General features: G+C 43.8%; 1 protein-coding gene across 2 annotated transcripts in view; it reads left to right on the top strand.

The window, feature by feature from the left end:
* LOC147117365 (serum paraoxonase/arylesterase 2-like) overlaps positions 1-23,837 on the top strand; it is a 102,821-nt gene extending 78,984 nt beyond the window's left edge. The window contains exons 7-8 of one of the 2 annotated variants that reach the window (XM_085988322.1): positions 22,366-22,494; positions 23,205-23,837. In XM_085988322.1, coding sequence (XP_085844448.1) covers positions 22,366-22,494; positions 23,205-23,372 — 297 coding nt within the window. In that variant the 3' untranslated portion in view covers positions 23,373-23,837. The remainder of the gene's footprint in view (positions 1-22,365; positions 22,495-23,204) is intronic. The other variant, XM_085988321.1, reaches the window with a different exon arrangement.
* The last annotated feature ends 842 nt before the right edge of the window (positions 23,838-24,679 follow it).

The following is a 24,679-nucleotide window of genomic DNA, read 5'->3' as shown; positions in this document are numbered from 1 at the left end:
CTATTTTCTCCCATTTTTTTCATTTTTTTGGGTCATCCTTTGCTGGTTTCTAAAGCTCTCCCAATCCTCAGGCTTACAACTATTCAATGCAACATTATAAGCCTCTTCTTCTTTTAATCTAATACTATCCTTAACTTCTTTAGTTTGCCACGGATGGATCACTTTTCCCGTGGAGTTTTTATTTTTCAATGGAATGCACAGTGGCTGAGAATTTTGGAATATTTCTTTAAATGTTTGCCACTGCTTATCGACCGTCATACCTTTTAATCTAATTTCTCAATCTACCTTCACCAACTCGCCTCTCATACCTATGTAGTTGGCTTTACGTTTAAGGCCTAGAAATTCGGTGGGCTACGCCACCAGTTAGTGCCTAAAGAGGGCACTCAGTGGCTTTAGCGCCACTGGCCATGCCTCCCGCAATATTTAGCGGGACGCTAATGGCGGTGTTAGCCTGTAGCGCTGCGCCGCCACCGATGATGTCATCGGTGTGCGCAGCGCCCTGCTACCGCCCCGATCGCGATATTTGGTCGCGCCCACCTCTGTAACGCCGGTCGCAAATCGCGCCCGGTTCACGAGGCGTACCTGTGGCGGTAGTGGCGCAAATTGAGGTGGAGGTACCGCAGCGCGCCATGCCGCAGCGTGTGGCGCTGCGGCACGTTGCGCTGCGATATTTAGTTTCAGCGCCCCAAGAGGGACGCGGGGCGCCTCAAGCAGCACCCCGCGTCCCTCTTGGGGCGCTCAAACTGAATTTCTGGCGGACGCAATGGCTCCGATCGTAGCGGTAATTCTGGCGCCCAGGCGAGCTTGGCGCCCTGTTTGGGCTTTTAATGTAGAAAAACATCCAGAGCACTTCAAAGGTGTAATCAGACAAAATAACACCGAGCCACGGAAGAAAATATTGAATGGGTAACAAAATGCTTGGTCAAAGAGGTGGGTTTTAAGGAGAACCTTAAAAGAGAGGGAGATGGAGAGGCAGAGGGCTTTAGGGAGGGAATTTCAGGGCCTGGGGTCTAGACGGCTGAAGGCACTGTAGTGTATGTGCTTTAAGTCAGAACTACTTTTTACAGCTCCTGTATACTGTAGTACCGGCAGTAACCACACCGGTATATAAGCTGTGCGCATGCCTCTGTACCCCAGTCTAGAAATTACCCTCCTCCAGTAAAGACCTGTTATTTGTTTATGTACAGCATCTGTGTAATTATTTATCCACTGAACCACGGATCTAACAGTGGCGACGAGTGTTGATGCGAATCTACCTGCAACATAAAAAAAAATAGTCGAGTCCAGGAACACGGGCGTCGACCGCGAGCAACCGCCCAGCAGTCAGGCAGAGATCCAACTTCGCTGGGGAGGCTGTGGAGAGCCGGGCTTGGTTCCCCAGCCACAACGAACAGTAAGAGACCGACGACAGGTCCAAAGCAGACCCTTCCTGAGCAGCGGCGGCTGAAGCCAACCGACGGCAGAGAGAGAGAGCCGGGCAGCGTTGACGGGGTAAGAAAGAGGGTGAAGAGAGCAGGGCGCAGCCGGGGGTTGATCACCGAGCGGCGTCGAGGAAAAATACTGCAAACCAGAGCGAGAGAGGGTAAGAAACAGCCAGGTTCTAGACTGAGCGGCGTCGACAAATATCAAGAGAAGAACGCGCAGAGCACAGCCAGGGATCACGGGCTGATCAGGGTCCGCGGGGCAAAGCAAGGGGAGATGTCATTGAGCCGCGGAGAAGCAGGGAGAGCGCGGGAGGTGCCATTGAGCCGCAGAGAAGCAGGGAGAGCGCGGGAGGCACCATTGAGCCGTGGAGAAGAACGAAGAGCGCGGGAGACGCCATTTTGCGAAGCCGCAGCGGAGAAGATGGGTGAGCGCGGGAAGGAAGGAAAGCGCGGGAGACGCCATTTTGTGCCAGCGGAGAAGAAGGGGAAGCGCGGGAGGCGCCATTGGGGATAGTTAACGCACAACCAAGGATGCCGAAGAGTGGCAGTATCTCTACGTTTGACAATGAAGTCGAAGATTGGGCGACATATGTGGAACGTATTGAGGTGTACTGCAGGGTGAATGAAGTGCCAGATGCTAATAAAGCACTGGTTCTGTTAAATTCCATGGGTGCAAAAACTTATGGGTTACTGCGAAATCTAATAACCCCAGAGAAGCCGGTAAGCAAGAATTTTGAAAGCATAGTAGAAATCCTGCAGGACCACTTAAACCCCACACCGCTGCTGATAGCAGAACGATTTAAGTTCTATAAAAGGAACCAACACAAAGACGAAAGCAATGCTGAGTACCTAACGGAACTGCGCAAGCTATCGAAATACTGCCAGTTTGGAGCGGGACTAGCAGACACGTTAATGGACAAGTTTGTGTGTGGGCTACAAAGTGAAGGAACCCAGAAACGGCTTCTATCAGAAAAGGACCTTACGCTGGACAAAGCTTTCAATATGGCAGTATCACACGAAGCAGCCGCAAGGGGCGCTGCAGAGATACAATGGAGACCGCAAGAATACGGCACCAATGAAATGACCTATGGAACAGGGAAGTGCTATCGCTGTGGCAGAACAACACATGGCCAGAAAGATTGTTGGTTCAAGGACCAAGTGTGCAGACAGTGTGGGAAAGCAGGACACATAGCAAGAGTCTGCAGGTCTGGGAAGAAAACCAACAGTAAGAAATCTCCACAGGAGAAGTACAAAAAGGTACACCAGGTGATGGACAGTGGTTCAGACGAACAGAAAAGTGACACAGACTCCGGAAGCAAGGAGCTGGGTTGTCTGAAACTACACAATGTAACCGAAATGGAGGATCACCAGACTATCTGGGTTACACTCAAGATAGACGGAGTCCAAGTGGAAATGGAATTGGACACAGGGTCAGCTCTAACAGTCATAAATCAAAGAGACTACAAGCGGCTATTTTCACACATACCCTTGAAAGCTACAGAGATTGTCTTGAAGACGTATACGGGGCAAAAAGTCTACCCCAAAGGAAAAATAAGGGTGAAAGTGACATATAAAGGTCAGGAAATACCTAAAATGGATATATATGTATTGCCAAATGGAGGACCACCACTGCTAGGACGTGAATGGATCTGGAAGATACATTTAGATTGGCATTCCATACAGGCACTGAAGGTGGAGGCCAAAAAGGATGACGACGTCACACCTGGACGACTGTCAAAAATGCTAACTGACGCAAAAGAAGTGTTCCAGGAGGGACTAGGAACACTAAAAGGAATAACAGCAACAATTAAAATAGAGGATAATGCAAGCCCAAAGTTTCTGAAGGCCAGACCAGTGCCTTATGCGATCAGACCAGTGGTTGAAGCAGAGCTGGAAGGGTTGGAACATTCAGGAGTACTGTCCAAAGTGGACTGGAGCGAATGGGCTACACCCATCGTTCCTGTAATGAAGAGGTCGTTGAGTAATACGCCTGGGGAACCAAAGAAGGTCCGCATCTGTGGGGATTTTAAGGTGACAGTGAACCCAGTCCTTCACACGGTGCAATATCCACTTCCACGAATTGAGGATATTTTCGCCTCGCTATCTGGTGGTAAACGCTTCACCAAAATTGATCTAGCCCAGGCGTACTTGCAAATGGAGGTAGAAGAAGCTTCGAAACATTACCTTACGATCAACACCCATAAAGGTCTCTATCAATACAACCGGCTGGTGTTTGGAGTAGCCTCGGCTCCGGCTATCTGGCAAAGGGCGATGGATCAGGTCCTGCAAGGGATTCCAGGGACCCAGTGTTATTTGGACGACATCTTGGTCACGGGCGAAAATGACGGTGATCACCTCGCTAACTTGGAGAAGGTGCTCGCCAGATTAAAGGAATATGGGCTACGAGCTAATCGCCACAAGTGCGAGTTTTTCCAGAAACAGATCTCGTATTGCGGCCACGTTATTGATGAAGAGGGGTTACATAAGTCCCCTGACAAGATTGAGGCAGTAGTCAAGGCTCCAGCACCGGAAAATGTGTCACAACTGAGGTTGTTCCTCGGGCTGGTGAACTACTACCATAAGTTCTTGCCGAATTTGTCTACCGTACTACACCCACTGAACACCCTACTGCAAACGGGGGTACCATGGAAGTGGAGTGACGAATGTAAACGAGCTTTCCAGAAGAGCAAAGCATTGATCACATCAAAAGAGGTGTTGGCTCATTTCAACCCAGCACTACCAATTCGGTTGGCGTGTGATGCATCACCCTACGGCATTGGAGCGGTGCTGTCGCACAAATTCCCAGACGGGTTGGAGAGGCCAGTAGCCTTTGCGTCTCGGTCACTAACCTCAGCCGAGCGCAACTACGCCCAGATTGACAGGGAGGCCCTCAGCCTAGTATGGGGAGTAAAAAAATTCAACCATTATCTGCATGGGCAGAAGTTCACCTTGCTGACTGACCACCAACCACTTGTCTCCATCTTTAATCCTAAGAAGGGCGTGCCAGTAATGACTGCACAGCGGTTACAAAGATGGTCCCTGTTTCTAGGGGCGAATCAGTATGAAATAGAATATAAAGGCACGAAACAGCATGGGAACGCTGATGGGCTGTCGCGCCTGCCACTGCCTACTGTGGAGGAAGCACTAGCAGTGGACCCTATTGAGATATTTTATTCGTCGATAATTGAACGATTGCCAGTAACAAACGCGGATATAGAGAAGGAGACCCGCAATGATCCGACGCTGTCACGGGTATATGAATTGACGGTGAAGGGATGGCCAACACATGGCGACTCACTGTTGCCAGCATTCTCATCCAGAAGAGAACAGCTGTCAGTATGCCAGGGGACAGTGATGTCTGGATCCAGAGTGGTGATTCCACCCAAGTTAAGGGAGAGAGTGCTAAAGGAGCTACATGAAGGTCATCTGAGGGGAGTGAAAATGAAAAGCCTTGCTCGGGCTTATGTGTGGTGGCCGGGAATCGATCAACAAATCGAAGACCTAACTAAGAGCTGCTTAGGATGCCAGAAGGTCCAAAATGCACCACCACATGCCCCTCTACACCCATGGGAGTGGCCCTCCTCTCCATGGCAATGGGTGCACATTGATTTCGCTGGTCCATTCATGGACTCAATGTTCTTAATAGCAGTGGATGCTCATTCAAAGTGGCCTGAGGTGATAAAGGTGCCTTCAACCACTACAGAGAAAACAATTGCAGTCCTACGGACCATATTTGCCAGAAACGATTTGCCAGAGCAGATCTGCTCTGATAATGGACCACAGTTTGTGTCCGACGAGTTCCAAAAATTCATGAAAAGGAATGGGGTAAGGCATTACACATCCGCCCCGTATCATCCAGCCACCAATGGATTGGCTGAGAGGCTCGTACAAACCTTTAAAAAGGCGATAAAGGCCATGTGCGATGAGGAAATTCCACTATAGCATAAGATGGACAATTTCTTATTAGCCTACCGAAACGCAACACATGCAGTTACCAACCAGACCCCGGCCATGATGTTCTTTAACCGAAGGTTGAGATCTCGTCTGGACTTGCTCAGACCAAATGTGCGAAGAAATGTTGAGGACAAACAATTCCAGCACATCAACGAGAAGCTGACAAGGAGCTTCAATGTAGGGCAACCAGTCTTGGCCCGTGACTATCGAACAGAGAAGTGGCAACCCGGAACGATATGTACAAGGCAGGGGCCATTAATGTACACAGTGGATGTAGGGGAGAACATTGTGAGACGCCACGTCGATCAGATCTTAGCGTCACAGGAAGGCGTCAACCCCATGTCTCGAGTACCTGGGGATGAACCCGACATACCGGTAGCATCTACTTCAGACCAAGTAGCAGTGGAACCCGATGAACTACCCGATGAAAAGGGGTCAGAGTCGCCTCTGCACCAAGAACAAGAACCTCCGGAAAGGCGCTATCCCGAAAGGGTCAGGAAGCCGCCCCAAAGACTGAATCTATAAATGGACTTTTGTTATTGAATGTACATGTAAAAATGTAATTGTTATTTGAATATTAAGGGGGTATTATTAATCTAAAAAGGGAGGAATTGTAGTGTATGTGCTTTAAGTCAGAACTACCTTTTACAGCTCCTGTATACTGTAGTACCGGCAGTAACCACACCGGTATATAAGCTGTGTGCATGCCTCTGTACCCCAGTCTAGAAATTACCCTCCTCCAGTAAAGACCTGTTATTTGTTTATGTACAGTATCCGTGTAATTATTTATCCACTGAACCACGGATCTAACAGGCACGGCCGCCAATGGTGGGGTGAAGGGGGTGGGATGGTGAATTTGCAAATGACAAATCAGAGGAGCAGAGTTCAGAGGTGTTGTAGGGCTGGAGGAGAGTAGAGATAGCGAGGGGATGGTCATAAGGGATATAACCGGAGGATGAGAATTTTAAATTGAGGTACTGGGGGGCCAATGTAGATCATCAAGGACAGGGGTAATGTGTGAGTGGGACTTGGTGTGCGATAGGATATGGGCAGCATGGGAGCTGCAACTTAAAAATCATTGCTTATAAGAATCCTACAAGATTATGGCATTGCATTTGACTGACAAAGTTGTTATGCCCCCATAGTAAATCACTGAGCCTAATACATGAGTAATGAGGCAGTTTCCTAGAGCAATATGTTGTGGAACCAACCAGGGAACAGGCTATGGAAGCCAGTCTGGAGGTGACCAAGGCATGGATGAGGGTTTTAGTGATGATGTGTGAGGCAGGGGCAGAGGCATATGCTGTTATCATAAAATCATAGAATGGTTACAGCACAGAAGAAGGCCATTCGGCCCATCAAGCCCATGCCAGCTCTGTGCAAGAGCACTTAAGCTAGTCCCACTTCCCCGCCCTTTCCCCCGTAGCCCTGAATTTTTTTTTCCTTCAGGTACTTATCCAATTCCCTTTTGAAAGCCACGACTGAATCTGCCTTCTTCACCCTTTCAGGCAGTGCATTCCAGATCATAACCACTCGCTGCATAAAAAAGTTTTTCCTTCTGTCGCCTTTGGTTCTTCGGCCAATCACCTTAAATCTGTGTCCTCTTGTTCTCGACCCTTCCGCCAATGGGAACAGTTTCTCTCTATCGACTCTGTCTAGACCCCTCATGGTTTTGAACACCTCTATCAAATCTCCTCTCAACCTTCTCTGCTCTAAGAACAACCCCAGCTTCTCCAGTCTATCCACGTAACTGAAGTCCCTCATCCCTGGAACCATTCTTGTAAATTTTTTCTGCACCCTCTCTAAGGCCTTCACATCCTTCCAAAAGTGCGGTGCCTAGAATTGGACACAATACTCCGGTTGGGGCCGAACCAGTCTTTTATAATGGTTCATCATAACTTCCTTGCTTTTGGACTCTATACCTGTATTTATGAAGCCCAGGATCCCGTATGCTTTTTTTAACCACTTTCTCAACCTGTCCTGCCACCTTCAACGATTTGTGCACTTACACCCCCAAATCTCCCTGTTCATGCACCCCCTTTAGAATTGTATCCTTTAGTTTATATTGCCTCTCCTCATTCTTCCTACCAAAATGTATCACTTCATATTTTTCTGCATTACATTTCATCTGCCACGTGTCCGCTCATTCCACCAGCCTATGTCCTCTTGAAATCTATCACTATCCTCTTCACTGTTCATTCTGCTTCCAAGATTTGTGTCATCTGCAAATGTTGAAATTGTGCCCTGTACACCCAAGTCCAAGTTATTAATATACCTTCCTCCAGTCTGAAAAAACAGCCGTTCACCACTACGCTGTTTCCTGTCACTTAGCCAATTTTGTATCCATGCTGCCATTGTCCCTTTTATTCCATGGGCTTCAACTTTGCTGGGAAGCCTATTATGTGGCACTTTATCAAATGCCTTTTGGAAGTCCATGTATACCACATCAACCACATTGCCCTCATCAACCCTCTCTGTTACCTCTTCAAAAAACAAGTTAGATGGATGGATGGGTGGGTGATAATTGGGTGTGGAATTAGTGAATTATATTAGTGAAGCTTGCTAATCGCACTCAAACATATAGACCTAATGTGTGGAAACAGATATTTATAAAATTGCAGAAAAACTAGATCCTAAAGCTGATCATGCCAGCAAAGTATTTAATGTTAATAAAAGTTTTGGATTCAAATTAATGCATACAGCTGTTTAAAACAATGTGATTCTTCAGAACAAAATAGTGGAATTAAAGAAAATTAGGCACGTTCGATGGGTAGCAACATTCAGAACAAAGTACATACTACATATTGATTGCAGCATAAAACCAGATTTTTTGGGCGGCTTAATGGAGAATGAGCCAGGATGCCAAACTGGAACAGTAGTACACTAGTCTGACAATTCCGAGGATGCATCACACCACAACCATAGCATAGGTGACTCCAGACCCACAGCAACGTGGTTGACTCTTACCTGCCCTCTGAAATGGCCCAGCAAGCCATTCTGTTGTAACAAAATGCTACGGCAAACAATAATAAGAATAAAACAGGATGGACCACCCGGCATTGACCTCGGCACTGGCTTCGGACATGACAAAGGCACACCCAGCCCAGTCGACCCTGCAAAGTCCTCCTCACTAACATCTGGGGACTTGTGCCAAAGTTGGGAGAGCTGTCCCACAGACTAGTCAAGCAACAGCCTGACATAGTCATACTCACAGAATCATATCTTTCAGCCAATTAATGGAAGTGGAAGTAGGCGGTCTTTGTGAAGAGTATGTGGGGTCGGAAGCTCAGCTCAAGGTCGAATAGAAAGCCAGGATTGCGAGGAGTCTGACTCGGCCTCAGACAGTGGCCAGGGAGTGGGGATGCAGTCGGTGGCGAGGGTACGGAGATTGTAGCAGGGGACAAAGTCAACAATTTCAGATCATAACCTTGGCCCCCATTACATTTTTGCTTATATTTTATCCACATCTTTGTTTTGGCCCTTTCCCCCCCCCCTTTTTTTCTCTCTCCCACATGGCAGCTGTCTCTCATTCTGCCAGAACATTTCACACCTAATCTGAGCCGTCTTTTGTCTCCACTAGTCCTATCACCATCTCGTCTCGTTTTGAATACCTCTTAATGTCTCTTCACTTCTTTTGTTCTCTCCCAGCCCTGCCTTTCGATCAATTTCATTTCCTTTCCAGTTTTGAAAAAGGGTCAGACCCGAAACGTCGACTCTATTTTCTCTCCACGGATGTTGCCTGGCCTGCTGAATTTTTCCAGCATTTTTAGTTGTTATTTCGGATTTCCAGCATCTGCAGTATTTTGCTATCGACAAAGATGATGGCTTCATTCTTCCCACTGTTTAACTGGAGGAAATTGCGGCTCATCCAAGACTGAATATTGGATTCGGCAATGGCTGGTTTACATAGGATTACATAGGATATACAGCACTGAAATAGGCCATTCGGCCCAACCTCATCCTGTCTTTCCTCATCTAACTCTATCACCATAACCCTCTATTCCCTTCTCCCTCATATGTTCTCTAACCGCCCCTTAAATGCATCTATACTATTCGCTTCAACCACTCCCTGTGGTAGTGAGTTCCACATTCTCACCACTCTCTGGGTAAAGAAGTTTCTTCTGAATTGCTTATTTGGTTTCTTGGTGACTATCTTATATTGATGGCTTCTAGTTTTGCTCTTCCCCACAAGTGGGAACATTCTCTCTCTATCTACTCTAGCAAAACCTTTCATAATTTTAAAGATCTCTATTAGGTCACCCCTGAGCCTTCCCTATTCAAGAGAAAAGAGACCCAGCCTGTTCATCCTTTCCTGATGCGTATACCCTCGCATTTCTGGTATCATCCTTGTAAATCTCTTTTGCACCATCTCCAGTGCCTCTATATCCTTTTTATAATATGATGACAACCAGAATTGTACGCAGTACTCCAAGTGTGGTCTAACCAAGGTTCGATACAAGTTTAGCATAACTTCTCTACTTTTCTATCCCTCCAGAAATAAACTCTAGTGCTTGGTTTGCTTTTTTTTATGGCCTTGTTAACTTGTGTCGCTACTTTTAGTGATTTGTGTATTTGTACTCCAACATCCCTTTGCTCTTCTACCCCATTTAGATTCTTATTTTCCAAGTAATATGTGACCCCCTCTATTTTTCTTACCAAAATGCAATACCTCACATTTATCTGTGTTGAAATTCATTTGCCAATGATATGCCCATTCTACAAGTTTATTAATGTCTTGTAATTTGTTGCAGTCCTCCTTAGTGTTGACTATCCCCCCACCCCTATTTGGTGTCATCCGCAAATTTAGAAATTGTGTGTTTTTGATTCCAAAGTCTAAATCGTTAATATAAATTGTGAACAACAGTGGTCCCAGCACTGATCCTTCTGGAACACCATTTCCTACCTTCTGCCACTCTGAATAGCTACCCTTCACCCCTACTCCTTGCTTTCTGTCTTGAAGTCAGCTAGTTATCCATTCTGCTACTTGTCCCCCGACTCCGCATTCTCTGACCTTATTCAGTAGTCTATTATGTGGTACCTTATCGAAGGCCTTTTGAAAATCTAGATAAATTACATCTACTGCATTACCCTTGCCTACTCTCTCTGTTACCTCTTCAAAATTCAATGAGGTTGGTCAAGCAAGACTTTCCCTTTTGAAATCCAAGCTGACTATTCAGTATTATATTTTTGGTTTCTAGATGTTCTGTTTTCCCCTTTAGTAGAGTTTCTATTATTTTTCCTACCACCGATGTAAAGCTGACTGGTGTATAGTTCCCTGGACGTGTTCTTACTCCCTTCTTAAATACAATTATTACATTAGCTAACCACCAATCCTCTGGCACTACACCTTGTTCTAACAAATTATTAAATATGTATAGTAATGCCTTTGCTATCTCTTCCCTAGATTCTGATGCGTGAATGTAATCCGTCCGGACCAGGGGTTTTATTGAGTTTGATTAGTTTATTTAATATTTCTCCCCTTTTTATTTTAAATGCAGTTATCTCATTTCTAATCTCATCATCTGATGTCATGTCCACCTGTTCTGTCTCCCTGGTAAATACTGAAACAAAGTAATTATTTAATATTTTTGCCATCTCTCTCTCGCTGCCTATGATATTATCCTGTCTATCTCTTAGTGGTCCTATTTTTTTATGTGCCTGTAAAATATTTTACTATTTTGTTTTATGTTCCTTGATAATTTAATTTCTTAGTTCCTAATTTTTTTTTACTTCTCTCCTAATCTCTTCGTATTCTTCCTTGTCATGCTCTACCCTGCTGTCCATGTGCTTAAGGGAATAATTGAAGAGACATACATTATGTCTTTATTCATCCATGGTGTCTCTTTAGTATTTAGCCTGTTCTTGTTTATTAGCAGAATATATTTTTCATGGATTTTGTTGAACGCCATTTTAAATGTTTCCCACTGCTGTTCTACATCAATGTTTGCCAATATTGTTGTCCATTTGATTTTCCCAAGTTCTATTCTCAGCCCCTCAAAATTGGCTTTTCTCCAATCTATTACCCTAGTCTTCATCATACTTATGTCCTTCTCAATTATTATCTTAAAGTGTATTATATTATGGTCACTATTGCCTAGATGTTCCCCTACTTTTACTACTTTTATCTGCTCTGGTTCATTTCCCATTACTAGATCCAATAGTGAATCCTCCCTTGTTGGGCTTCTTGCATATTGGGTTAGAAAGGAGTCCTTTACACATTGTAGGAACTCCATTACCTTATCCCCTTTACCTACCTCTTCTGTCCAATTAATATCGGAGTAGTTGAAATCCCCCATTATTATTATTCTATGTTTTTTACTCATTTCCCTAACTTGTTTGCATATTTCCTCCTCTACCTCCCTTCCACTGTAGACTACCCCTATTAGTGTGATTGATCCTTTATTATCTTTTATCTCTATCCACATGGATTCTATTTTTGTCTTGTTGATAGCTGTGTCACTTTTTTCTACTGCCATTGTTATAGCTGCTCCTTCCCCCCCTTATCTTTTCTAAATATGTCATACCCTGCAATGTTTAATTCCCAATTTTAATATTTCTGTAGCTGTGTCTCAGTAATCCCTACTATGTCTGTTTCCTCACAGCATATTATTGCCTCCAGTTCCCCTGTTTTATTATGGACACTGTGTGCATTGCTGTACATTCAGTTTAACTCATTTTTAATTGCAGTTCCTCTCTCTTTATTTTTAACCATCTTTTTACACTCCTGTTCTAGAACTCTTTATTCCCTAGCCATCAATGTGCTCCCTTACTTTATTCTTTCATTGCTTTCCCTTCCTGTTTTGTTTATATTTAGGCTGGTTTCATTTCTAGTAGATCCACCCCCCCCCCCCATCTTATTAGTTTAAAGCCTTTGCACTCTCCCTATTTACCCTTTCCGCTAGGACACAGGTCTTATCCCGTGAGGTTTGACTGAGGTCGGGCTGTGTGTCATCAGTGTACATGTGAAAGCTGATCCTATGTCTGCGGATGATACGTAGACAAGTGGACCAAGGATGGCTACTTGGGATCTCTAGAAGCAACAGTATGGGGGTGGGAGGAGAAGCCATTGCTGGAGAAGCTCTGGTTATGGTTGGATGGGTAAGAGTGGAACCAAACGAGTGCAATCCCACTGAACTGGACAATGGAAGAAAGGCATTGGAAGAGGATGGTGTGGTCGACCATGTCAAAGGCTGGCGAGAGTTCAAGGAGGATATTACATTCTAAGTTGATGGGTGTATTGATCCAATACTGTGACTTATTTATATAAAATTTGTTAGCATTGTAACTGACAGTTTTAGCGTTGCTTTTAACGGTCAGTTGGCAGCCTGAGTTTATTACTGTTCTGTGTACATTAACCAACTTTTTAAACACTTATAAATTCAAATACTCCAAACAACAAAAATGGACATGGCCATTTGCCTTCCCATTTCTTGATGGAATAGCCAGCAAATCAAGAATTCTGGAAAATGAAATGGGGAACCTAGGGTCGCAGAGAAAGGAGCAGATACACAAAATCAAATTCAGATGCACAAAAAAAGATAGCACAGTGAAACCTGTAAATTAGGGACACCCAAGAACTTGCATCAGGTGTCCTTATGTTCAAAATGGTCATTGTATGTACAGTAAACAGGATGAGTCAAATATTACATGATTTGCTTCATCTCCTGCAACGTTCTTGTTTTTTGCCCTAGGAACATATGAACAGGAATAGGCTGTTTAGCCCTTCGAGCCTGTTCTGCCATTCAATAAGATCATGGCTAATGGAGCTAACTCCATATACCCGCCTTGCCCCATATATCTTTATACTTTAGGTTAACAAAAAGCTATCAATCTCAGATTTAAAATTAACAATTGATCTAGCATCAGTTACCATTTGCAGATGAGAGTTCCAAACTTCTACCACCCTTTGCGTGTAGAAGTGTTTCCTAATTTCACTCCAAAAAGGCCTGGCTCTAATTTTTAGACTATGCCCCCAAGTCCTAGACTCCCCAACCAGCAGAAATAGTTTCCCTCTATCTACTCTATCTGTCCCCCTTAATATCTTGAAAACTTAGATCAAATCATCCTTTAACCTTCTAAATTTCAGGAAATTCAACCCTAGTTTGGGTAATATCTCCTCATATAACTTAACCCTTGGAGTCCAGGTATCATTCTGATAAATCTATGTTGCACTCCCTCCAAGGCCAATGTATCCTCCTTAAGGTGTGGTGCCCAGAACTGTTCACAGTATGCCAGGTGTGGTCTAACCAGGGCTGTCTTTAGCTGTAGCATAGCTTCTCTGTATTTTAGTCCCCTAGATATAAAGGCCAGCATTCCATTAGCCTTTTTGATTACTTTCTGTACCTGTCCATAGCATTTTAATGATCTTTGTACATGGACCCCAAGTCTCTTTCAACCTCCACTGTGTCTAGCTTTTTACCATTTAGAAAGTACTCTGTTCTATCCTTTTTATGTCCAAAGTGGATGACCTCACATTTGCTTACACCATTCACATAATCTATTATCTTTTTGTAATTTTATGTTTCCATCTACACTGCTAACAATCCCGCCTATCTTTGTGTCATTGGAAAACTTGGATATGTGGCTTTCTATCCCATCATGTAAATCGTTAATAAATACAGTGAATTAGTTGAGGCCCCAACACAGATTCTTTTGAGACACCACTAGTCACATCCTGCCAATGAGACTACCTGCCCATTAACCCTACTCTCTGTCTCCTACCGCTTGGCCAATTTCCTAACCAGGTCAATAATTTGCCTTCAACTCCATGAGCTTCAACCTTAGCTAACAGTCTCTTATGAGGGACTTTATCAAATGCCTTCTGGAAGTCCATATAAATAACATCCATAGACATTCCCCTGTCCACTACTTTAGTCACCTCTACAAAAAATTCAATCAGGTTTGTCAGACATGACCTACCCATTCAAATCCACGCTGGCTTTCTCTCTCTGATCAGGTGAAAATTTTCACGGTGTTCAGTCACTCCATCCTTAATTATAGACTCTAGTAATTTCCCGACAACAGATATTAGGCTAACTAGTCTAAGTCCCTGGTTTCTCTCTCCCGCTTTTCTTAAATAGCAGACTGACGTATGCAATTTTCCAATCTAAAGGAACGGTTCCCGAATTGAGAGAGCTTTGGAAGATTATAGTTAGGGCACCTGCAATGTTCTCACCTACTTTCTTTAAAAACCTTGGAATGGAAATCATCTGGTCTTGGGGATTTGTCACTCGTTAGTGTCATTATTTTCTCTATTACTGTTATTTTGCTTATCATAGAATCATAGAATGGTTACAGCACGGAAGAAGATAATTTGGCCCGTCGAGCCCATGCTGATTCTCGGCTAGACTCACTCCCCTGCCCTTTCCCCATAACCCTGCAATTTTTTTCCTTGAGATACTTATCCAAGTCCCTTTTGAAAGATGAGCTTGAATCTGCCTCCACCACCCTTTCAGGCGGTGCATTCCAGATCTTAACCACTCGCTGCATAAAAAAGTTTTTTCTTATGTTGACTTTGGTTCTTTTGCCAATCACCTTAAATCTGTGTCTTCTGGTTCTCGACCCTTCTGCCAATGGGAACAGTTTCTCTCTAGCTACCCTGTCCAGACCCCTCATGACTTTGAACACCTCTATCAAATCTCCTCTCAATCTTCTCTGCTCCAAGGAGAACAACCCCAGCTTCTCCAGTCTATCAACGTAACTGAAGTCCCTCATTCCTGGAATCATTCTCGTAAATCTTTTCTGCACCTCTCTAAGGCCTTCACATCCTTCCTAAAGTGTGATGCCCAGAATTGGACACAGTACTCCAGTTGGGGCCGAACCAATGTTTTATAAAGGTTCATCATAATTTCCACACTTTTGTACTCTGTTAATTTTGGTGAGTCCCCTTCCCTTACTCAATATTAGTTTCCTTGGGATGTCCGGCATGCTATCCTCTCCCTCTATTGTAAATACTGAAGCAAAGTAATTATTCAACATGTCTGTTAATTCCTTATTTTCATTTATCACGCTTTCAGTTTTTAAGGGGCCAACATTGCTCCTGACCACCCTTTTTCCTGATATAATTGTAAAAAAAACTTGTTGATTTTAATATCCCTTGCAAGTTTCTTTTCATACTCCCTTTTTGTAGCTCTCTGTTTTGTCATCTCTTGTTCTTTGTATCTCTCCCAGTTGCCGGGATTATCTGGTTTTTGCATTTTTGTATGCTTTTTTTCTTTTCGTTTTAAGTTGTCCCTTACCTCTTTAGTCATCCATGTCTGTGTTTTTTGGCAAGTAGAACTCTTGCTCCTTAGGGGTATAAACTGGTTCTGTATCACATTAAATTCTTTTTTAAACACCTCCCACTGATCTTCTGTCATTTTACCCATTAACAGATTTGCCCAATTTACTGTGGACAGTTTTGTCTCATTGCATTGAAGTCAGCCTTACCTAAATCTAGAATCTTAGCAGCTGTTTTGCATTTCTCCATTTGAAACGCTACGTTGAACTCGATCATGTTATGTTTGCTATTGGATAAATGCTCTCGCACCATTAGGCTGTTAACTAAATCTGGCTCATTACTCATTACTAAATCTAATATGGGCTGCCCCCTTGTTGGTTCTCGGACATATTGTTGCAGAAAACTATCCTGGACACCAAGAAATTCACTACATTTTTGATGAGCTAGTCTGCTTATCTCAATCTATATGAAAGTTAAAATGCCCCAATAAAACCACTCTGCCTTTGCTGCACGCTTGTCTAATCTCTGCATTTACACAGTCTAGCACTTCATAGCTGCTACCAGGGGGCCTGTACACAACGCCCACTACAGTCTTAAATCCTTTTCTATTTCTTAATTCTACCCATAAGGTCTCCACTCCCTGCTTCCCTCTTGTGATATCCTCTCATCGTTAAAGTGATTTCATCCTTAATCACTAAGGCTACTCCTCCTCTCTACCCAATCTTTCCTGCAGACCTTATAATCTGGGATCAAGCCTTGCCAGCAGGATGTGATTTCAGTTAATTTTCCATTTGTTGGGTTTCCTAGTTCATTGCTGTCACAGGGTCTTTTCTATTGAGGGAGGGATGTCCTGATCGTGGGATCTGCTACGTTGGCAGCCTATACAGGACAAGGTGCCTGCTTTAGGGCCAGAGAGCCTGGCAGATCCCAGCCAGATTTTAGGGGGGCAGGGGTATTAAGGTCCTGCAGATCCCTGCCCAGGACTCCCTCCCTCCATGTGCTGCAGCTGCTAATGTTTGAGGGGCAGGGCGGGGATGTGGGTAGGGGGCTGTTAGCTTCTCATCAGTACCTGATGTACCAGTGGAGTAGGCAATGGCCGGGTGATGGGCGGTGGCTGGAAAGTGTCATTGGATTTACCTGATAAAAGGTCGAGTCCCCTGTAGTTGGGAATCTTTTGGTAGTTTTGCCACAGCAGCTGTTGTGCGAGAAGTTCCAAGAACCAGGAGGCCACTAGAGAGGAGGCAAAGAGGGAAAACCATTCTGTCCATCTCAGTCTCCCATTCCCCATCTTCCCCCGAGCCTCCATTCCCCAATTTCCCTCTACCCTCAAGCCTCCATTCCACAGTCTCCCTCTCTTCTTCTTAGGCAGTCCCTCGGAACTGAGGATGACTTGCTTCCACATTAAAAATGAGTTCGCAGGTGACTGATGAGTCCAATGCGGGACCTACAGTCTCTGTCACAGGTGGGGCAAACGGTGGTTGAAGGGGCGGGTGGGTGGGGTGCTTGGGTTGATGTATGCTCCTTCCGCTGTTTGTGCTTGGCTTCCGCTTGCTCCCGGTGAAGAGACTCGAGGTGTTCGGTGCCTTCCCAGATGCTTCTCCCCCACTTTGTGCGGTCTTGGGCCAGGGATTCCCAGGTGTCGATGGGGATGTTACACTTTTTCAAGGCGGCTTTGAGGGTGTCCTTGAAGCGTTTCCCCTGCCCACCTGGGGCTTTCTTGCCGTGCCAGAGCTCCGAGTAGAGCGCTTGTTTTGGGAGTCTCGAATCGGGCATGCGGACAATATGACCCGTCCATCGGAACTGATTGAGCGTGGTCAAAGCTTCGATGCTGGGGATGTTGGCCTGAGCAAGAACACTGACATTGGTGCGCCTATCCTGCCAATGGATTTGCAGGATCTTGTGGAGGCAGCGTTGGTGGTACCTCTCCAGTGCTTTGAGGTGCCTGCTGTACATGGTCCATGTCTCTGAGGCATACAGCAGGGCGGGTGTCACTGCTGCTCTGTAGACTATGAGCTTAGTGTCGGGTTTGAGGTCCTGGTCTTCAAACACTCTCTTCCTCAGGCGACCGAATTGCTTTAATACATGTACACGTTGCAGCTGGTACACTGAAGGCGGTGTTGGACTTCGTCGTCGACGTCTGCCCTTGTTGACAGTAAGCTCCCGAGGTACGGAAAGTGGTCCATGTTGTCCAAGGCCTTGTCGTGGATTTTGATAATCGGGGGGCAGTACTGTGTGGTGGGGGCAGGTTGGTAGAGGACCTTTGTCTTACGGATGTTTAGTGTAAGGCCCATACTCTCGTACGTTTCGGTGAAGGTGTTGACGAAGGTTTGGAGTTCGATCTCCGAGTGAGCGCAGACGCAAGCGTCATCTACATACTGTAATGTGCACCACAATGGACATAATCTTCACCGCATGTCAATTACAAGAGAAATGCAGGGAACAGCACCAACCGCTGTACATGACCTCCTTTGATCTCACAAAGGCCTTCGACACTGTCAACCGTGAGGAATTATGGAGTGTCCTCCTCAAATTCGGCTGCCCTCAAAAGTTTGTCACCATCCTCCGCCTGCTTCATGATGACATGCAAGCCGTGATGCTGACCAACGGTTCCACCACAGACCCAATTCACGTATGAACCGGGGTCAAGCAAGGCTGTGTCATCGCACCAACGCTCTTCTCGATCTTCCTTGCTGCAATGCTCCATCTCACCCTCAGTAAGCTCCCCAATGGAGTGGAGCTAATTTACAGAACAAACAGGAAACTGTTCAACCTCCGTCGCCTCCAGTCCAGATCCAAGGTCCTCCCATCCTCTGTCGTCGAATTACAGTCTCCCTCTACCCTCAATTCACACACCCACCTGCGATTTCAGGGACTACAATTCAAACTCCCCCACCCAACTCCGGGCTTTTGTTTATTGGAGATCTCTTTACCTAGTGGCAGAGAAACCCCTCTATCCCTGTAAGAGTCGTGTAGGCACTCAATCTCACAGATAGAGGGATTTCTCTGCCGATATGCATGCTGGGTATAGATTTTCATTACACAAGCTGTTTTTTCACCCGCTGCCATCTCGCATTTACCTGCGAGTCCGGTGTTTTAAGTTGCAAACAGACTTGATTCATTGAAGGTTGTCCGTAGTTAATAACTTGTGAGTGACCGTGGTTTCAAGGCAGTTTGTATCTATTAGAATGTAAGTTACTTGGGACTCTCAGTAATTTGGGAGTGTCTGTTTGTACAGGTCTAAATATTACCATATCCATAAAATGTCATTGTAGAGCTGCAACGTGTACATGTATTGAAGCAAGTGAGACGGCACCAAAATCACCAAACTAATATAATTTTTAGAAATTCCAGAGTTTCCTTTTTGAACAGTTCCTGAATTACCTGACAATTTTTGGATATTTTCAATGCAAGGTTCAAGTCATATTCAGAGATGTTGCTGTCATTCGAAGTTTAGGAGAAAATTATGTTGAGTACAATTGGGTTCCATACATAGTGTTATTATAGTTTAATTCTTGAAAGCTAGTGATGTGTAAACTAATTCATAATGAGAGTGTGAAAAAAGCAAGCCTGAAGGCTTTGTATCTTAATGCTAGAAGCATTAGGAACAAGGTGGATGAATTAGTTGTGGAAATAGAGGTAAACAAGTATGATTTGATTGGGATTACAGAAACGTGGCTGCAGGGTGGGCAAGGCTGGGAACTTAACATCCAGGGATATACAATATTTAGGAAGGATCGGCAAAAAGGTAGGGGAGGTGGGGTAGCATTGCTGGTAAAGGAGGGGATTAATGCAATGGAAAGGAAGGATATTAACTCGGATGAAACGGAATCTGTATGGGTAGAAATGAGAAATAGCAAGGGGAGGAAAACGTTAGTGGGTGTGATATATAGGCCTCCAAATAGTAATATGGAGGTGAGGGAAGGCATAAAAAGGGAAATTAGAGAAGCGTGCGATAAGAGCACAGCTGTCATCATGGGTGACTTTAATTTACATATTGATTGGACTACCCAAATTAGTAAAAATTCTGAGGAGGAGGAATTCCTGGAATGTTTTCGGGACGGTTATCTGGACCAATATGTCGAGGAGCCGACTCGAGATCAGGCCATTTTAGACTGGGTATTGTGCAATGAGAAGGGACTTATCAACAATCTTCTTGTACGAGGCCCCTTGGGTCAGAGCGATCATAATATGATCGAGCTCTCAGTCGAGATGGAGAGTGAGGAAATTGAATCAGAGACTAAGGTCCAGAACTTAAATAAAGGGAATTACGAGGGTATGAGACGGGAATTGGGTAAGATTGATTGGGTGGTGTTTCTGGGGGGATTGACAGTGGATAGACAATGGCAAGCATTCAAAGATAGAATGGAAGAATTCCAGAACATGTTTATACCGGTTTGGCATAAAAATAAACCTAAAAAGGTGGCTCAACCGTGGATAACGAGGGAAATTAGGGACAGCATAAAATCAAAAAAAAGGGCATATCAACTGGCAAAAAAAAGCACCAGACCGGAAGATTGGGGGCAGTACAGGATACAGCAAAAGAGGACAAAGGGATTAATCAGGAAGGGGAAAATAGAATACGAAAGTAAACTTGCAGCAAACATAAAGACAGACTGCAAAAGCTTTTATCGGTATATCAGGAGGAAAAGACTGGTAAAATCCCAAGTCGGTCCCTTGCAGTCCGATTCGGGAGAATATATAATGGAGAATAAGGAAATGGCAGACCAATTAAACTCATACTTTGGTTCTGTATTCACAAAGGAGGACACAAATAACCTCCCAGGAATATCGGCAAACATAGGGACTAATGAGAGGGAGGAGCTGACAGAAATTAGTATCTCTAGGGATATGGTGTTGGGTAAGTTGAGGGGACTGAAGGCCGACAAATCCCCGGGGCCTGATAAACTACATCCTAGGGTACTTAAGGAGGTGGCCCTGGAGATAGCAGATGCTCTAAGGATCATCTTCCGGAACTCCATTGACTCGGGAACAGTACCCGTGGATTGGAGTGTAGCTAATGTTACCCCAATATTTAAAAAGGGGGGTAGAGAGAAAGCAGGGAATTATAGACCAGTAAGCCTTACATCGGTTGTGGGCAAAATGCTAGAGTCCATTATTAAGGATAAAATAGCGGAGCACTTGACAAATGGGGAAAGGATCGGACAGAGTCAACATGGATTTACAAAGGGTAAATCGTGTTTGACTAATCTGCTGGAATTTTTTGAGGAAGTAACTGGTAAAATAGATGGGGGAGAGCCAGTGGATGTGGTGTACCTTGACTTCCAGAAAGCCTTCGATAAGGTTCCACACAAAAGATTATCATGCAAAATTAAGGCTCATGGGATTGGGGGCAAAGTATTAACGTGGATAGAGAACTGGCTGGCGGATAGAAAACAGAGAGTTGGAATAAACGGCTCATTTTCGGAGTGGCAGGCAGTGACCAGCGGGGTGCCGCAAGGATCTGTCCTGGGACCCCAGCTGTTCACAATATATATAAATGATCTGGATCAGGGAATTGGATGCAATATTTCCAAATTCGCTGACGACACTAAACTAGGAGGAGGGGTGGGCTCTGATGAGGATGTCAGGAGGCTACAGTGCGATTTGGACAGGTTGGGGGAATGGGCGGATACGTGGCAGATGCACTATAATGTGGATAAATGCGAGGTTATCCACTTTGGGGGTAAAAACAGGAGGGTAGATTATTATCTAAATGGCAATAGATTGGGAGATGGGGAAGTGCAGAGGGACCTGGGTGTTCTTGTGCACCAGTCACTGAAGGAGAGCATGCAGGTGCAACAGGCGATTAAGAAGGCAAATGGTATGTTGGCCTTCATATCAAGGGGGTTCGAGTATAGGAATAGGGATACCTTACTACAGCTGTACAAGGTGCTGGTGAGACCGCATCTGGAGTATTGTGTACAGTTTTGGTCGCCCCATCTGCGGAAGGATGTTCTTGCCATGGAAAGAGTGCAGCGGCGATTCACCAGGCTGATACCTGGAATGGCGGGAATGACCTACGAGGAGAGATTGAATAGTTTGGGCTTGTACTCACTGGAGTTTAGAAGATTGAGAGGGGATCTCATCGAAACATATAAAATTATGGCAGGCCTGGACAGGCTGAATTCAGAGAGAATGTTTCCAATGGCAGGGGAGCACAGAACCAGGGGCCACAGTCTAAAAATAGCGGGCAAATCATTTAAAACAGATGAGGAAGAATTTCTTCACTCAAAGAGTGGTGAGCCTGTGGAATTCCCTGCCACAGAGGGCTGTGAAGGCTAATTCAATAAATATTTTCAAGAGAGAATTGGATATATTTCTGAAGGCTAAGGGGATTAAGGGTTACGGAGAAAAGGCGGGGACGGGGTACTGAACTGGTAAGATCAGCTAAGATCTCAGATGAAGATCAGCCATGATCTCATTGAATGGCGGAGCAGGCTCGAAGGGCCGAATGGCCTACTCCTGTTCCTATCTCTATGTTTCTATGTTTCTATGTAATATGAGGGTAGAAATTACAATCGGCACTCTTCTGGTATAAATGTTTACCAGTCGCACCAACTTCCTCTCTCTATTTCAGCACATTTAAACCATTTATTTTTAACAGGTTGGTATCTGTTAAAATAGTGTAGAGGAATTTGGTGTGTATTGAGAATTCACGCGAACAGCACAAATCATAATTTTTTACCTTGTAGTGTGCAAGAATACATACTATCAATCCTGAAGATATAATTGAATTGCTTATCTTAATGCTGGTTACTCTCTGTGAAGACTTTGCATATGGGAACTCTGGTAGACAATCTGGAGGTACATCCTAAGACTGGAGATGTGTGGATTGGTAGTTGCCCCGTTGGCTGGAAAGTATTCTCGTACAATCCTGAAAATCCCCCGAAATCTGAGGTTTGTCACTTGAAATATTGAGAAAAAAATGCAATTCGTTTTGAAATTAGTTGAGTTGTTTTAATTTTAAAGTATGTTGTAAATGAATCAGGTGCTGGACTTATTGAAATGTTCAGCATGATGGGCACTATTTGTTTATAATTGAATGGTTGCTAACATAGCCTGTAACTATTAAAGTTAAACTTGTGCCATGCCAAGAGAACACACCTTTTGAAGCCGTAAAATATAGATCTATCCTGATAATTTTGTCTTGGTTTCAAAAAAAATTAGCTTTACTGATTTGTGTTTAAAATAAAAAATCTAGATAGTATTGACACAAACGTGCAATCATTGAAATAGAAGAGGTTGTGTTGTATCGCAAATGTACATCTGCATTTGTTTTAAAACTTTTTCAAATCAGCCTTTTATAGACACAGACTTGCACGTATGACTATGTTCATCTATGGGGGAGGGAGATTAAATATGTGCACAAGGGTTAACAGTTAATCCTGTTTGATTTTAACTCTAGCTTCTGTGTAAACTTCTATGATTTTAAACTGACATTAGACTGAAGCAAATATGAACTTAAATTCAGATTAAAACCAGAAGGGCCATTTACTTAAGATAGGCTCATGTCATCATTGGAAAAATAGGCATTTGTTTCAGTCGGTTAGAATGTTTTATTTTGATAGTTACATTGGATGAGTAACCATGTCTCTCTTTACACACAGGTAATCAGAATTGAAAACATTCTCTCCACGGACCCAAAAGTGACTCAAGTGTATGTGAACGATGGCTCTGTTCTCCAAGGCGCATCAGTTGCCACTGTTTACGAAGAAAAACTGCTTATAGGCACAATCTTCCACAAAGCTCTTTATTGCAAGCTTAGTAGTTTATAACCTTGAATAGATGTATGCATTTCCAGTGATAATGCCCAGTTAACTGCACTTTCACAGCCATTAAAGCAGTGAATAAAAGTTTTTGTAATTCTTCCTAGTTCCTAATACCATTGTTTATGTGCTAATGCAAAGTTTTCAGTAGGTGATAGTTTTATTTTAGGTATATAGTGATGTAAATTTTGTTTTTAGTAAAATTATATCCTATTATAATTGGGGAGAATTCTGAAAGAATGTTTTAATATTAGTTTCAAAATAAGGCTACTTCCAATGTATTCTATTGTAGTGGAAGCAAAATCTTGTCTAGATGTTTGCTGATTGCACGATGTTCAATTCCATTTGCTACATAAAATGTATAACAGGATTTCTTGTCTGGGAGTACATATTTAATATTTCACCACAAACTTGAATATGTTCCAGCTAGCTCATCAATATAGTCATAGTGATGCTTTCCTGTTTTGGTTATAAGGTAGGTTGTGTATTGTTTGTGGATCATGTAATGGCTCCCGCTTGGTCGACATAATTAACTACATCAATCATTAGAATATTCTGATGGAAAATTAAAAATATTTAGGGAGAATGGGAAAGAATTGTATTAATGATAATTGTACCTAATTTCCAGTCCAGCTCTGCATTTAAAGTAAAACCTTTTTCTTTAATTTTTGATCAATGAAAGTAACTTTGCCATAAAAACAGAAAATGCTGGAAATACTTAACAGGTCAGGCAGCATCTGTGGAGAGAAACAGAGTTAATGTTTCAGGTCGATGACCCTTCGTCAGAACTGGGGCAGTAACTTTGCCTATGTGTAAAATTAATTTTCCTGTGTAACATTTAATAAGGTTTTGCTAATTGGAATGGTGTACCATTTCTGTAATAAGCTAAACATTTACAATGATCCATGCACTGTATTGACCACCGTGCTCTTTTGAACGGCCATATTCACTGCTTTGGTACACCTTCTGGCTCTGATCGAAGATATTGGCCTGGATTTTGTGGTCAGCAGTAAAGTGGTGGTGCTCGAAGAAAGCTGCCCCCAAAGATCTAATGATCTCTGTGGCCTCTATTTCACCTTTCCCAATGGAGGCCAAGTCCAGGAGATCTGTGTGTCCGGCAATAGTGATGTCAAGCTGGCTAAGCAGCCAATCACATTGAAGAATTCTCACAGCAAATCAGGAAGTATATTGCACTGATTTTCCTTCACATATTAATCATTTTACAGAGTGAAATAAAGATTGGGATAGAAACATGCGATTAAGGTAGAAGCTGCAAATGTTTCTTTAAAAAAAAATTAAGCATAGACATTCCACAA

Source organism: Somniosus microcephalus, chromosome 5 (assembly GCF_052327205.1).
Source record: "Somniosus microcephalus isolate GS21.2 chromosome 5, FLI_Smic_1.0, whole genome shotgun sequence".
In the NCBI taxonomy this organism is placed as follows: domain Eukaryota; kingdom Metazoa; phylum Chordata; class Chondrichthyes; order Squaliformes; family Somniosidae; genus Somniosus; species Somniosus microcephalus.
This window is presented reverse-complemented; position numbering and strand designations above follow the sequence as displayed.